At 53.3% G+C, this 13,039-nt stretch overlaps 1 protein-coding gene across 8 annotated transcripts in view; it reads left to right on the top strand.

Annotated features, from left to right (window-relative positions):
* LOC137618056 ((E3-independent) E2 ubiquitin-conjugating enzyme UBE2O) overlaps positions 1–13,039 on the top strand; it is a 286,319-nt gene that overhangs the window by 8,834 nt on the left and 264,446 nt on the right. For all 8 annotated transcript variants that reach the window (XM_068348010.1, XM_068348011.1, XM_068348015.1 and 5 more), the window contains exon 2: positions 4,186–4,359. In XM_068348010.1, coding sequence (XP_068204111.1) covers positions 4,186–4,359 — 174 coding nt within the window. The remainder of the gene's footprint in view (positions 1–4,185; positions 4,360–13,039) is intronic.

The following is a 13,039-nucleotide window of genomic DNA, read 5'->3' on the forward strand; positions in this document are numbered from 1 at the left end:
TTAACTCGCTAGCGCTCTCCTGTTTGGCAGCGATCACCTGCTCGCTAGCGCTCCCCTGCGCGGCAGCGATCACCTGCTCGCCAGCGCTCTCCTTCTCGCAGGTCTCCTGCTCGCCCTCGTGTTCCTGATGTGCGCATTGCGCGCCCACGTTCTCCTGAGCGCCATCGTTCTCCTGTGCGCAGCCGTGCTATTGATCAACCTGTGCCTGATGTGCGCCTAGCGCGCCAACGTTCATCATCTCGTCCACGATCGCATGATCTGGACTTAGGCAAGGGTACTAACCCGTCACCCCACCCACACGCCCCTGCGCGCCCTTCTGCTCCGGCGCAACAGCGAGCTAAAGCTTCTGTTCGCGAGCGTTCGCCTGCGCGTTCATCCACCTCTTCAGATGTGCGCAGTAACCTTACTGCGCGGTAACGTTCTCCTGAATGTTCACGCGATCACTCGCCTGTGCTCAAGCGCTCTCCTGAGCGCCCTCGCCCTCCCGAGCGCCCTCGCCCTCCCCAGCGTGATCGCCCCAGGCCCGCGCGATAAATCGCCTGCGCGCAGTCGTTCGCCTGTTCGTGGTTCGCGCCTTCGTTCTCCTGAAAGCACACGACATCGCTCGCCATCGCGCCAGCGTTCTCCAACGCACCAGTGCTCCCCGCCTGGCAAACGCTCGCCAAGTCGCTCGCGTCTTCTTTCGCGTTCTCCTACGCGCCGCCATCGATCGCCTAGTGCTCAGCGCACACCTTCACCCGCGCGGTCTCGTGCTTCTTCACGTGCGTGCCAACGCGTTCCCTCGCCAACGCGATCGCTCGCCATCGCGCCATCGTGTCCTTTCGCCTACGCGCCCGCGCTCCCACGTGCCGTCTCGCTCACGCGCCCCCTCGCCGTCTCGCTCACGCGCCCCCTCGCCCGCGAGCGTACGCACCCACGCGCATTCTTCCATACGCGGCAGTGCGCCCGCGCTTCGGAAATCGCCCGCGCGCGATTCCTTGAATGCTTTTTCGCGTGAGGACCGTCGCGATTCCCATTCCCGCAGAGAACATCAGCGCGGCCAACCGACAGGGACACGGACTTCCAGATCAGCCTCTGGATCGCCTCCGTGCAAGCGTAGGTTTTCTCACCAGGACCAGGAAGGATCTACGGAGAGGTCCATGCAACACTCTTTTTCCTCTTCTTTTCAGGCAGGCCCCATGGTGTCCACTCCGAAGGATCAGGAGATCCCCTTCCCTCCAGCGGGAATAACTGACACTGCGTCAGTTACCCGCCAGCCTTGGTTCCGTCACATTATGAACGCAGTGGTTCAGGCTGTGAAGCCCGCCCTCGTTGATATGGGACTTGAACCAACGGCAGGCTCTCCCCCGCTGAAGAGAAGAAGAGGAGTGGACTTCGTGGTGACTTCTCCTCGGGTGAAGTTGGCTCCCAAGAGGTCGGTTAGGAGGACTCCTACGCCTTCTCCTACGCGTGCTGTTTCTCCTTCTCCTGTGGACGTGTTATCTCCTTCCTCAGGTGAGTCCAGCGAGGCAGGGTTATCTCCCACGGCACCAGTTGGAGGAACCCCTCCTCTTTGGAGAGAAGCTGCTCGCGAGGATGCCCCCTTCCGGACCTCTTTGCTGGAGTCCGGTATTCGTCATCCAGGATACATCCAGAGCCAACTAAACCCCAGGAGGACATCCACGTATCTCCCCCCAAGATGAGCCTTTGGGGACCGGAGACTTAGCTGCCAGTCCGCAAGGTTGGAGGAGACCAGTTCGAGTCGGAACACGCTTTCTGGCAGGTCCTAGGCTTGATGAGGCAGCTCAACAAGTTTAAGGACCCAGAGACTGACCCTCGTCAGGGCAAGGACACGGTGCTAGACGAAGTCTACGGCACCCAGAAGCCCCCTAAGTCCAGCGCAGCTTTGCCTTGGTCCAAAGGGGTTAAAGGGGCCAGGGACAGAGTCGAAGCCCAGCTCTCCGAGCTCGCCTCCTCCGGTCATTCTTCTGCTGGGTTCAAACTCCTCCCGCCTCCTCGGGTACATCAGAGGAGGTACTTTGAGATCATGGGGGAGTCCACTATGGCCCTTCCGCTCCATCATTCCGTGGAAGAGCTGACCAAGGGAACTCCTCTCAAGAAGCTCGGCGTCGGAGATCCTGAACCTTGAGGTTGCGAAGAGTGCCATGCAGGCAACTGACCGAGGGAACTCCCCCCACGACACGAGCTACTCAGACAACCACACTGCAACATCTTTCACAGGGCCGTAGCGTCGCTTCGGCTTCACGCCTGGAGACTATCCAGCGTCTCCTCACGGAGAGAGGATTTTCGCAACAGGTTGCGGACAGGATGTCTTGCCACCTACGCAAATCCTCTATCGGAGTCTACCAGGCGAAGAGGAAAGTCTTCTGTGGTTGGTGTCGTGGGAGGGGTATCTCTCCACTCGATGCTACTATTCCAGCGATAGCGGAGTTTCTTGTGTATTTACGGGAGGAAATGCGCCTTTCAGTTCCAGTGGTGAAAGGCTATCCCTCAGCCTTAAGCCTGGCTTTTAGGCTGAAAGGAGTGGACATTTCCTCTTCGTTAGAACTCTCTCTACTCATACGCAGCTATGAGCTTACCTGCCCTCAGTCAGAAGTAATACCTCCTCCTTGGAACGTGGTTCAGGTCCTCAGGGCTCTGAAGAGAGCCCCGTTTGAACCATTATGCCAGGCGTCTGATCGCCACCTATCTTGGGAGACGGCTTTCCTGCTCGCTTTGGCTTCGGCCAAGCGAGTTAGTGAACTTCATGGTCTTTCTTACGACGTCGCCCATTCAAGGGGATGGGGGGAGGTAACGTTCAAGTTCGTCCCTGAGTTTGTTGCCAAGACTCAGAACCCTGGGGTGTCAGACCCTAGGTTCGACTCCTTCAGGGTAACGAGTCTTCGTTCTGTAAAATGTGACCCAGACCATCTGTTACTTTGCCCAGTAAGGAGTCTGAGGCATTACTTGAAGAGAACAGCTGCAGTCCGTACTCAGGTGCAAGTGTTATTCGTAAGCACAGGGACAAAGAGGAGGGTAACCAGGAACGCCATCTCGGCCTGGATCCGTAAGGTTATTCAACATACCTTGGATCCTGACCCTCCTCCGTCACGCCGCCCTAGAGCGCATGATGTCAGGGGCATCGCTACGTCCCTGGCATTCAAGAGAAATTTCTCTGTGACGCAGGTTTTGCAAGCTGGGGTGTGGAAGCGCCAGACGACGTTCACAGCCCACTACCTGCAGGACGTGACCCACAGGAGCTTCAATACATTCTCTATTGGCCCTGAGGTGGCTGCACAACAGCTGGTCTAACCTCAGGCTCCTTAATGGACAGGTAGCAGAAGGTTGGGGGCATTGTTACCCGGTTTTAGTCTGCGTGATTGAAAGAGTATGTCTGGCCCTTACTTCTTTCTTCATTCTCCCCTCCCTTGGGGAAAGCAGCATCCTGGTCTCTCCATAGGTGACCTCAACCTCTGCAGGTAAACCATGCTCCCTTGTGCTCCTAGTATTAACTATGATACTGTTTGCGTCCCCCATACACTGACGAGGTGGTATTGGGAATGTCCTAGCCTAGATTTCTATCTAAAGAACTCCAGGTCAACTTCCTAGGACGAGTCACAACTTCCTCTACACACAACTTATGTAGGCCGCACATCCGTAGCAAGCTTCGAAGAGTGCGAGGTGCAGGGACCCCCTTTCTCGAGTGCTGCTCACTCGGTTTTTGGGTTCCCGGGTAAAGCCAAAAGCCAGTAAGGCTGGGGACTTTCCGCCCTTCCTAAGGGGTAAGTCACCCTATGTAAATAGCGTGGTTTGTATTTCGGTTACGGAACAAATGACAAATTCGAAGATAATTTGTATTTTTCCTAACCATACAAACCTTAGCTATTTACACATATTTGCCCACCAGCCCTGTCCCCCAAGTCAAGTCCTACCTCTAAGTGAAGTGAGACAACTCACAGGTGTGTGGGGGGGAGGGGTAGCAAGCTACCCCTTCCCTACCCCCTGCTAACTAACAGGGGGTAGTTAACCCTCGTTAAAAACTTAATGGCTCTTCATTTCAGCTACGCCGAAAGTAAACCCTATGTAAATAGCTAAGGTTTATATGGTTAGGAAAAATACAAATTATCTCCGAATTTGTCATATTTTATTAAAATTCTCTTTATTGATTATGAATAACATCTTAAAATTTTGTTTTGTAATATCTAGGTTGGCTTAGCAGACCGCTCATTGATGCCAGGCGATGTTGTGCGACGTCTTATCCGGGGCAAAGACACGCAGCGTGGTTACTGTCGTCAGGTTCACGTGACTTCAAGTGTTCAAGTTGTTGGAACAAAGCATGTTATCTTGAATGTAGATAGCAACCAATTAACACCCCTTGAGGTAATGTATTTGGATTTTTGTTTTATGATGCAGAAGGTCCTTAACTTAAAAACATAATTGGTTCTAAGAAACTGTTTGTTAGTTAAATTTTGTTAGATTTTAGCCCTTTAGGCCTAACCTGACTTGCTTGCCTACAATATCCAGCTACAAAAGTCAACAAATGTGAAATCGATATCAGGTTATTGCAAATGTTGTTTTGCTTACTGTATTAAATTATATAATATTGTTTTATTTTATTATAGTGTATGAACATTGGATACAATACCTGAGATGTATGATTTTAGTTGGGTTTGTGTTTGTATCTCTGAATGTTTGTTAATTGAGGACCTTCATATATATATATGTATATATATATATATATATATATATATATATATATATATATATATATATATATATATATATATATATATATATATATATTTATATATATATATATATATATATATATATATATATATATATATATATATATATATATATTATATATATATATATATGTATATATATATAAATATACATATAATATATATTTGTTCCAACACAAAGTACTTACCTTTCTTAGGAGTTACTGGTAACTCTTCCCAACCAACCAGAATTTTGTGTAGTTTACCCTATTCCCATTTTCTATGGGTGACCTCAGGCGGAGTGATACGCGCTCTGAGGCGACCCGGGGTCAGAGAGCGTGCTAGATTAGGTCGTGGTCCTCAGTAAGTTTCTGGTCGCGACGTGATTCACATCCCGCCGCGCTCTCTCTTACCCAGTGCGACCCTTTGTGTTTACCACGTGGTTCCTGTGCCCGTATCCTTACCCCTTTCCCTTGTGTCCTTGTGTCTCTTGGTGTTAGTGTTTTTATTATGGAGCATCCACGCCGTTGCCCTGGGCCTGTGGCCGGTAAGTCTTGTGGGGCTTTCCTTTCGAAGCCCGAGGTTGATCCACACTCGCGTTATTCGTCATGTAGGGGCAAAGTATGCTCCCCTACCACCACGTGTTCGGATTGCGAGTCTTGGGGCGAGATTCAGTGGGTCCGTTTTGGGACTAACAAGAAGAAGTCGGCCAAGAAATTGCCCAAGAAAGCTACCGCGTTCTCTGCTTTGGTGTCCCCGGATGCCTCGTCTGAACGTGGTTCCCTTTTATCTTCCCCTACCCAGGGTAGGGGGCGAGGTAAGTCTGTTGCGGGGAAGCGGCCCATTGTCCTTCCCCAAGAGTCTGAATTACCTGTGGGGGAAGTTTCTGAGGTGTTACAGGCATGTGTGGGGCCTGAGGGAAGTGCGGTAGTGTGTGTAGGAGACGAGGTCCTGGTGCCCGCAGGGCCCGTCTTTACTGAAGACCCGATGTGGGGGAAGTCAGGTACTTCCTCTTCTCCCCCATCTTGGGCATGTGTTTCAGGTACTTCGGCCGCCGGGGGGGATGCCGAGAAGGCCATTCGTCAAATTCGGACCCCGTCGTTTGGGATATTCCTAGAACACCCTGCAGGTCACCCTTCAGACTAGAAGAAGAGTTTGACCATTGGAACGGCTGCAAGAATGTTCCTTGGACCCACCCCAGCGCCCGCGGCAACTCTTCCGCCCGTCTTCATGCAGCCTGCGGAAACAGAGGTTCGGCATGGAGTAACCCCCGCGGAGTTGGACGCCTCAGGTGATTCGGCTGATTTCCTTTCCTCCTCCTCGTCTTCCTCGTCCGTGGATTCATCTTCAGAGGACGATTCCAGGTCCGCGAGGAGGAAGCGCGAGAGGTCCAGGAAGAAGAAGTAGTCCCGCTCCCGTTCAAAGAAGGAGTCCAGACCTTCTAAGAAGAAAGCGAAGAGGAGTAAGTCCAAAGATTGGGGGAGGATCACGGTGCCCCGTAGCGAGCTGTTTAAGGTCACCACAGCCACGGCCGCTTCCGGGTGGCTCCCTAGAGCCTCGTCCTCACCGTCTCTCCCCTCCTGCTCCTCCTACGGACAAGAACCTCACTGAGGGAGGCCTTTCCTAGCTCCCCATGAGCCGCCGAAGTTGTCGGAGGCCTCCGCGGCCCCTACTCTGCGGAGGGAGGCGCTCCGTCAAGTGGAAGGCGTTACGCCAACCGCGGGCTCCTTGGCTGACTTCATTAAGCTCCAAGGGCGCCCTTCGTCCAGGAATATTCCCACAGATACGAGGATGCCCGCAGGGCAAGGTAATCCCATGACGGATACCTTCGCTTCTGCGGGTCTGCCCGTGACACGGGCAGTCCCATCCAACGTTGCTCTCCCTACCGTCACCGATGATACTCGTGAGGAAGAACGGGTGATGGAAGCCCTGGTGGAAGGAGGGGAGTGCTCGTCCGATGACATCTCCTCCTACCGCAAAGTGTTGGCCCTCATACGACGGCACCATAGGCTGGATGAACCGATGCCCACCACTGAACAAGCCTGGCTCTCCGGACTTAGCAGGTTGGTGGAGAATCCGGTTCAACAAAGGCCCTCCTTAGCTCTACCCTTAGCTCCTGACGTAAGGCTGGGTATGAAGCATATTGATTAGTTCCTGGACGGCCTAGCAGACGCTCCTAGGAGTCAAAGTGCCTCGAAGCTGCTGCCGGGACTGAAGGCGCAGAAGAGGTTTTACATACCAGAAGGTTGTCGGGGAGGACCCCGCACGACGGAGACAGCCATTATCTCATTGAACCAGGGTGCCGCTGAAGACAGAGCGTCCACGGCCCCTGTGTGTTTTTCCCTGTCGGAGACCTCCATGATGGAGGACATGGCCCAGGACCTAGTCTACGTGTCCTCCTGGTTGGACTGGTGGGCCTGCACGTTAGTTGGCTTTCAGGCCTCTCATGAATTGTCCCTGCCTTAAAATCAAACCTTACTGAGGGAACTAATTAGCTCAGGGGGCAAGGCCCTAAAACTTTTATCATCAATCTCTCTCCCAGGCTACCAATTGGGTCCTGAGGAAGAGAGACACTATTCTGAGCAAACTTGTAAGAAAACTCCCGGACCAAGGAGCAAGGAAATTGAGAAACTCCTCAATCTGGGATGAGGCTATCTTCCCCCTTAAGTTGGTAGACGAGACAATGGAATGGGTGAGGAAGATGAAGGACATGGGAGACCATAGACCTCCCCCTATGAGGCGCCCACCTCCCAGGAGGCCCTCTGTGGACGGCCCTCACACTTCCTGTTCCTCTCCAGCTCAACCTAGAGGAGAGCCACCTGCGGCTCCCTGGCAGCAGTCAACTCAGCCCCCCCCCCCCCCCCCCCCCCCCCCCCCCCCCCGTAGAGGTGCCACGGCACCCCAGTCTAACTGTAGACCGTCCTACGGGAACGCAAGAAGAGGTCGGTCCGGCCGCTCCTCCAGAAGGAGATAGGAGGCGAGGCCCCCTACCCCTACTGGAGCCTCAGGTGGGGGGATGCTCTCAGACACTCTTGGCAAGCATGGCGGGATTATGGTGCGGATCCCTGGACGGTGACAATCCTGAGGGAAGGTTACAGACTACCCTTCTTAGCGGAACCTCCCCCGCTTATTCCAGCCCTTCAAGCGGAGTGGCTGATTCCCAAGGACCCCTTGAAACGGGCTGCTCTACAGGAGCAAGTGTCTTCCATGATCTCCAAGGGAGCGTTGGAACTAGTCGAAGAGCCCGGCCCTGGGTTCTACAGCAGGCTCTTCCTAGTGGAAAAGGCAACAGGGGGATGGAGACCAGTAATAGACCTGTCGGCCCTCAACAAGGGTGTGGAAAAAACCGAGTTCAAGATGGACACTGCCAAGACGGTGTTGGCCGCCTTGAGGGAAGGGGACTTCATGATATCCCTGGACCTCAAGGATGCCTACTTCCAAATCTCCGTCCATCCCTCCAGCAGGAAGTTCCTCAGGATAAAGTGGGATTCCCGAGTGCTATAATTCAAGACCCTTTGCTTCGGGCTGTCGACGGCTCCTCAAGTGTTTACAAGAGTCTTCACGACAGTCTCTGTATGGGCTCACGAGCAGGGCATCCGTCTGATCCGATACCTGGACGATTGGTTGCTTCTTTCAGCCTCAAAGGAAGAATTGAAGGAACAAGGCGGGAAGTTACTTCGTCTCTGCGAGCAGTTGGGTATCACGGTCAACGTAGCGAAGTCCCAGCTGATCCCCTCCACCAGGATGACCTACTTGGCGATGGTCTTGGACACCCAGCTAGTGAGAGCATTCCCTTCGTTGGAGAGGTTGGAGAACCTAGAGCGTGTTCTGCAACCCTTTCTGTTGGACCTTCCCAGGAGGGCCAAGGATTGGCAGAGGTTGTTGGGCCACCTAGTGTCCTTGGAAAAGTTAGTGCCACAAGGGAGACTCAAACTTCGAGTAGTGCAATGGAACCTGAAAGAGCATTGGTCCCAGGGGAGAAACCCCCACAAACTGGTTCCGGTCTCCCCAGAAGTGAAAGTAGCCTTGCAGTGGTGGCACGACAGAAGGAACACCGAGCTGGGGATGCCCTTCGCCCCCGACCCTCCGGAAGTCCTATTGTTTACGGATGCATCGAAGGAAGGTTGGGGCGCTCACCTACTCGACCAATCGACAAAGGGAAAATGGTCGAGCGAAGAAGCAAAGCAACTCATAAACGTGCTAGAGATGATGGCTGTGCTGTGAGCGAGTCGAGAATTCGTTCATCTCCCCCGGGGGAACACGGTAGCGTTGAATTGCGACAACGCCACAGTAGTAGCCTATGTAAAGAAGAAAGGGGGTCTCAAGTCGAAAGAGCTATGTTCGTTATCGACGGAACTTCTGGAATGGGCAGCAGAAGAAGAGATCGAGTTCACAGCAAGGTTCATCCCGGGAAAGAGGAACGTCCTGGCGGACGGCCTCAGCAGAGTAGGCCAAGTAATAGGGTCAGAGTGGACTCTACATCCAAGCACAGCTCAGTCAGTCATACTGAAGTGGGGTTCCCCATCTATTCGCCACACGTCTGAATGCCCAACTCCCCGTGTTCTGTTCTCCAGTTCCAGATCCGTCAGCGGCGTTCGAGGACGCCTTCCAGCACCCTTGGGACGGCCTCGATGTGTACGCTTTCCCCCTCTTCGGAATGATACGTCAAGTCCTCAACAGAGTACGGACAACAGCCAACCTTCAGATGACTTTGGTCGCACCTTGGTGGCCGGAGAGGGAGTGGTTCGCAGACTTAAAAGAACTGGCCCTTCTTCCTCCTTGGCCTCTCCCGGACAGGCCGGACCTTCTTCGTCAACTCCACTTCCAAAGGTTTCACGAAAACCCTCGGTCCCTCCGCCTTCACGCGTGGAGGTTATCGAGCGGCTTCTGAAGAAGGATGGATTCTCATCGAGGACTGCGACGAGGATGTCAGGTTACTTAAGACGGTCCTCTATCGCTGTCTACCAAGCAAAATGGGCAGTCTTCTCGAAATGGTGCGCTTCCCATAATATCAAGCCCTTGGGGTCTCGATCCACGACGTGGCAGACTTCCTGGTGTATCTCAGGGACAATTTGGGCTCATCCATTCCGGCAATACTTGTAAAGGGAGTGAGGGCAGCGTTAGGTCAAGTCTTCCTCCTGAAGGGCATTGACTTGGGATCCTCTCGGCACATCTCGATGCTCATCAGGAGTTTTGAGCAGTTGTGCCCCCCACAGGAGGTGAGGGTACCGCAGTGGGACCTAGCCATAGTACTCAAAGTCCTGTCAGAACCTCCCTTTGAGCCCCTCAAGGACATCCTGGATAAGGATCTCACCCTCAAAACGGTCTTCCTCTTAGCCCTGGCTTCAGCGAAGAGGGTTAGTGAGTTGCACGGATTATCGTACAAAGTTTCACTCTCAAAAGGGTGGCAGGAGGCCTCCTTTCGGTTCGTCCCTAACTTTGTGGCCAAAACGCAGAACCCAGCCTGTTGGAATCCTCGGTTCGAGGGCTTTTCGGTCCCAGCGATCCCTAGGTCAGACAACCTTAAAGACTTACTCTTATGCCCTGTCAGAGCAGTAAGAAAATACCTTGAAAGGACCTCCAGGCTTCGACCGGAGATCAAGAGCTTATTCGTCTCAACTGGTCAGGTGAAGAAACCAGTCTCTAAGAACTCAATTTCCTTTTGGTTGCGACAGGTAATCAAGAGAGCTTACGAGGTTTCGGGAATCCCTCTTCCAGGTAGACCAAGGCCTCATGATATTAGGGGTCTAGGCACCTCCCTGGCATTTGAGAAGAATATGGCCGTGGGCCAGATTCTGAAAGCAGGTACCTGGTCCAGACAGTCCACTTTCACGGAACATTACCTGAAGGACTGCTCTAGGAAATCCTGGGACGGGTTCAACCTTGGCCCGGTCATATCAGCCCTGCAAAAGATTTAAAGGCCATGGCCCCAGGGAAACCGGAGGTGGTAAGCCATGAGACACAAGTTCATCCCTTACCTTTCCCCCCTATCATCCTTTCCCTTACCCTTAATCCCCAACGTGGGTGTCAATCAAGAGGCCCTGGCGGCCAGGATATACGTCTTCGACAAGAAATACGTCTCAGAAATAATGGTTCAGAGGTAGGCCACTTAGACACAAAGTTAGTTTTTTGGGTAGTTTCCCCCTATTTTCATTCAGCCTTTAGTAGGGGTCATTGGAACCTAGTTCCCGTTCGAGGTGCCCCCTTTTTCGCCCGATCGTGCTCCTAAACCGTCAGACCCTAGTCCCTGCAGGACACTCCCTCCTCCTAAAGTTTAAGTCTCCTAAGAAAGTAGTTCTAGGTAAGTACTCTGTGTTGGAACAAATCACAAATTTTCAAGTAATTTGTATTTTTTTCTAACATACTTACCTAGAACTGGTCTGGTCAGCTCACCGCGGCTGGCGAACATCCCACTAATGCAGTCGAAATAACAAGAAAAAAATATTAACCTTAGGTGCGTGGAACATCCGCACCCTTCAAGACGTGACGAACACCAACCGCCCGGAACGACGTACAGCCCTCGTCTGCAAGGAGCTAGCCCGCTTCAATGTTGATGTGGCGGCTCTTAGCGAGACCAGACTACCCGAAGAGGGCAACATCAGGGAAGCTGGAACAGGCTACACCATCTTCTGGAAAGGCAAGGCCCTAGAGGAGCCTCGCATCCACGGTGTCGGCTTCGCCATCCGTTCCCAGCTAGTGCAGCAGCACAACCTCGCTCCCAAGGCCATCAGTGAGCGCCTGATGACTGTCCGCATCCCCATCACGCAGGACAGACATCTCACCCTGATCTCTGTCTACGCCCCGACTATGACCTCAACCGATGATAACAAAGCTGCCTTCTACACCCAGCTCGACCGCACCATCCAGGCAGTGCCCGCCAATGACAAGCTCGTTGTGCTTGGCGACTTTAATGCCCGAGTAGGCAAAGACCATCGCCTGTGGGAGGGAATCATCGGCCGCCATGGCATTGGAAATTGCAACGCCAATGGCCAACTCCTACTGGGTCTGTGTGCATAACACCAGCTTGTGGTAACCAACACCATCTTCCAGTTACCAAAGCGACAAAAGACCACATGGAGACACCCACGGTCTAAACACTGGCACACCCTGGACTACGTCCTGACCAGAGCCAGAGACCGAGGAGACGTCCGCATCACCCGATCCATGCCCGGAGCGGACGACTGCTGGACGGACCACAGACTCCTCATCTCCCGACTCTCCGTGACGACCCTACGACCACCCAGAAGGGCACCTGACAGCGTACCACACCAACGCTTTGATTGTAGTAAGCTCCGCAACCCACAGGTGGCACAGAACTACAAGGAGGCCTGCGAACAATACCTCGCAGACCCTGTGGGTCAGGCCACTGTCGAGCACCACTGGACCACCCTCAGAAACGCCATGGCCCGTGCCGCGGAGGAAACACTAGGCTTCACCACCAAGAAACGGCAGGATTGGTTTGATGAGAATGATGCTACCATCTCTCTTCTCATTGAAACCAAACGACAAGCACGCCTGACTTTGGAAAACCAACCAACAGCAGCTAACAAATGTGCTCACAAGGTGGCTGAAGCTGGTTGCCAAAGAGGTATCCGTGAAGCCCAGAACACCTAGTGGCAAAGAAAAGCTGCAGAAATACAGAGTTTCGCTGACCAACGTGACCTGCGCAGCTTCTATGCAGCAACAAAAGAAATATTCGGTCCCACACGGTCATCAGTGGGCAGCCTGAAGGACGCGGATGGGGCCACGACCATCACCGACAGCGAGGGCATCCTGGCCAGGTGGAGGTCTCACTTTGAGAACCTCCTCAATGACTAAGCAGACACCCCAGACGATCTCCTGCGAATGACCCCGCAGCATCCCGTCCGTCACTGGATGGCACTACCACCCTCCATCCATGACTTCAACAAGGCCCTGCAGCGCATGAAGCCCGGCAAAGCCCCAGGGCCAGACAACATCCCGTTGGAGCTCCTCACTCACGGTGGCCCCGGCTTGAGGAACCGTTTGATGCTCCTTATACTGAAAATATGGGAGACCAAGACCCCCCCCAGTGACTTCCGCGATGCAAACATCACTACCATCTTCAAGAAGGGAGACAGGGAGAACTGTAACAACTACCGGGGAATATCACTACTAAGCATCGCGAGTAAGATTTTCGCTCGAATTCTCCTTGACCGCCTCCTTATTCTCGCAGAAGACGTCTTGCCAGAGTCCCAGTGCGGCTTTCGACCTTCCCGCGGGACCATAGACATGATCTTCTGTGCGCGACAACTACAAGAGAAGAGCCTCGAACAACAACAGCCCATAATGTTCATCTTCTGGGATTTGAAAAA

This window comes from Palaemon carinicauda, chromosome 24 (assembly GCF_036898095.1).
Source record: "Palaemon carinicauda isolate YSFRI2023 chromosome 24, ASM3689809v2, whole genome shotgun sequence".
Classification (NCBI taxonomy): Eukaryota; Metazoa; Arthropoda; class Malacostraca; order Decapoda; family Palaemonidae; genus Palaemon; species Palaemon carinicauda.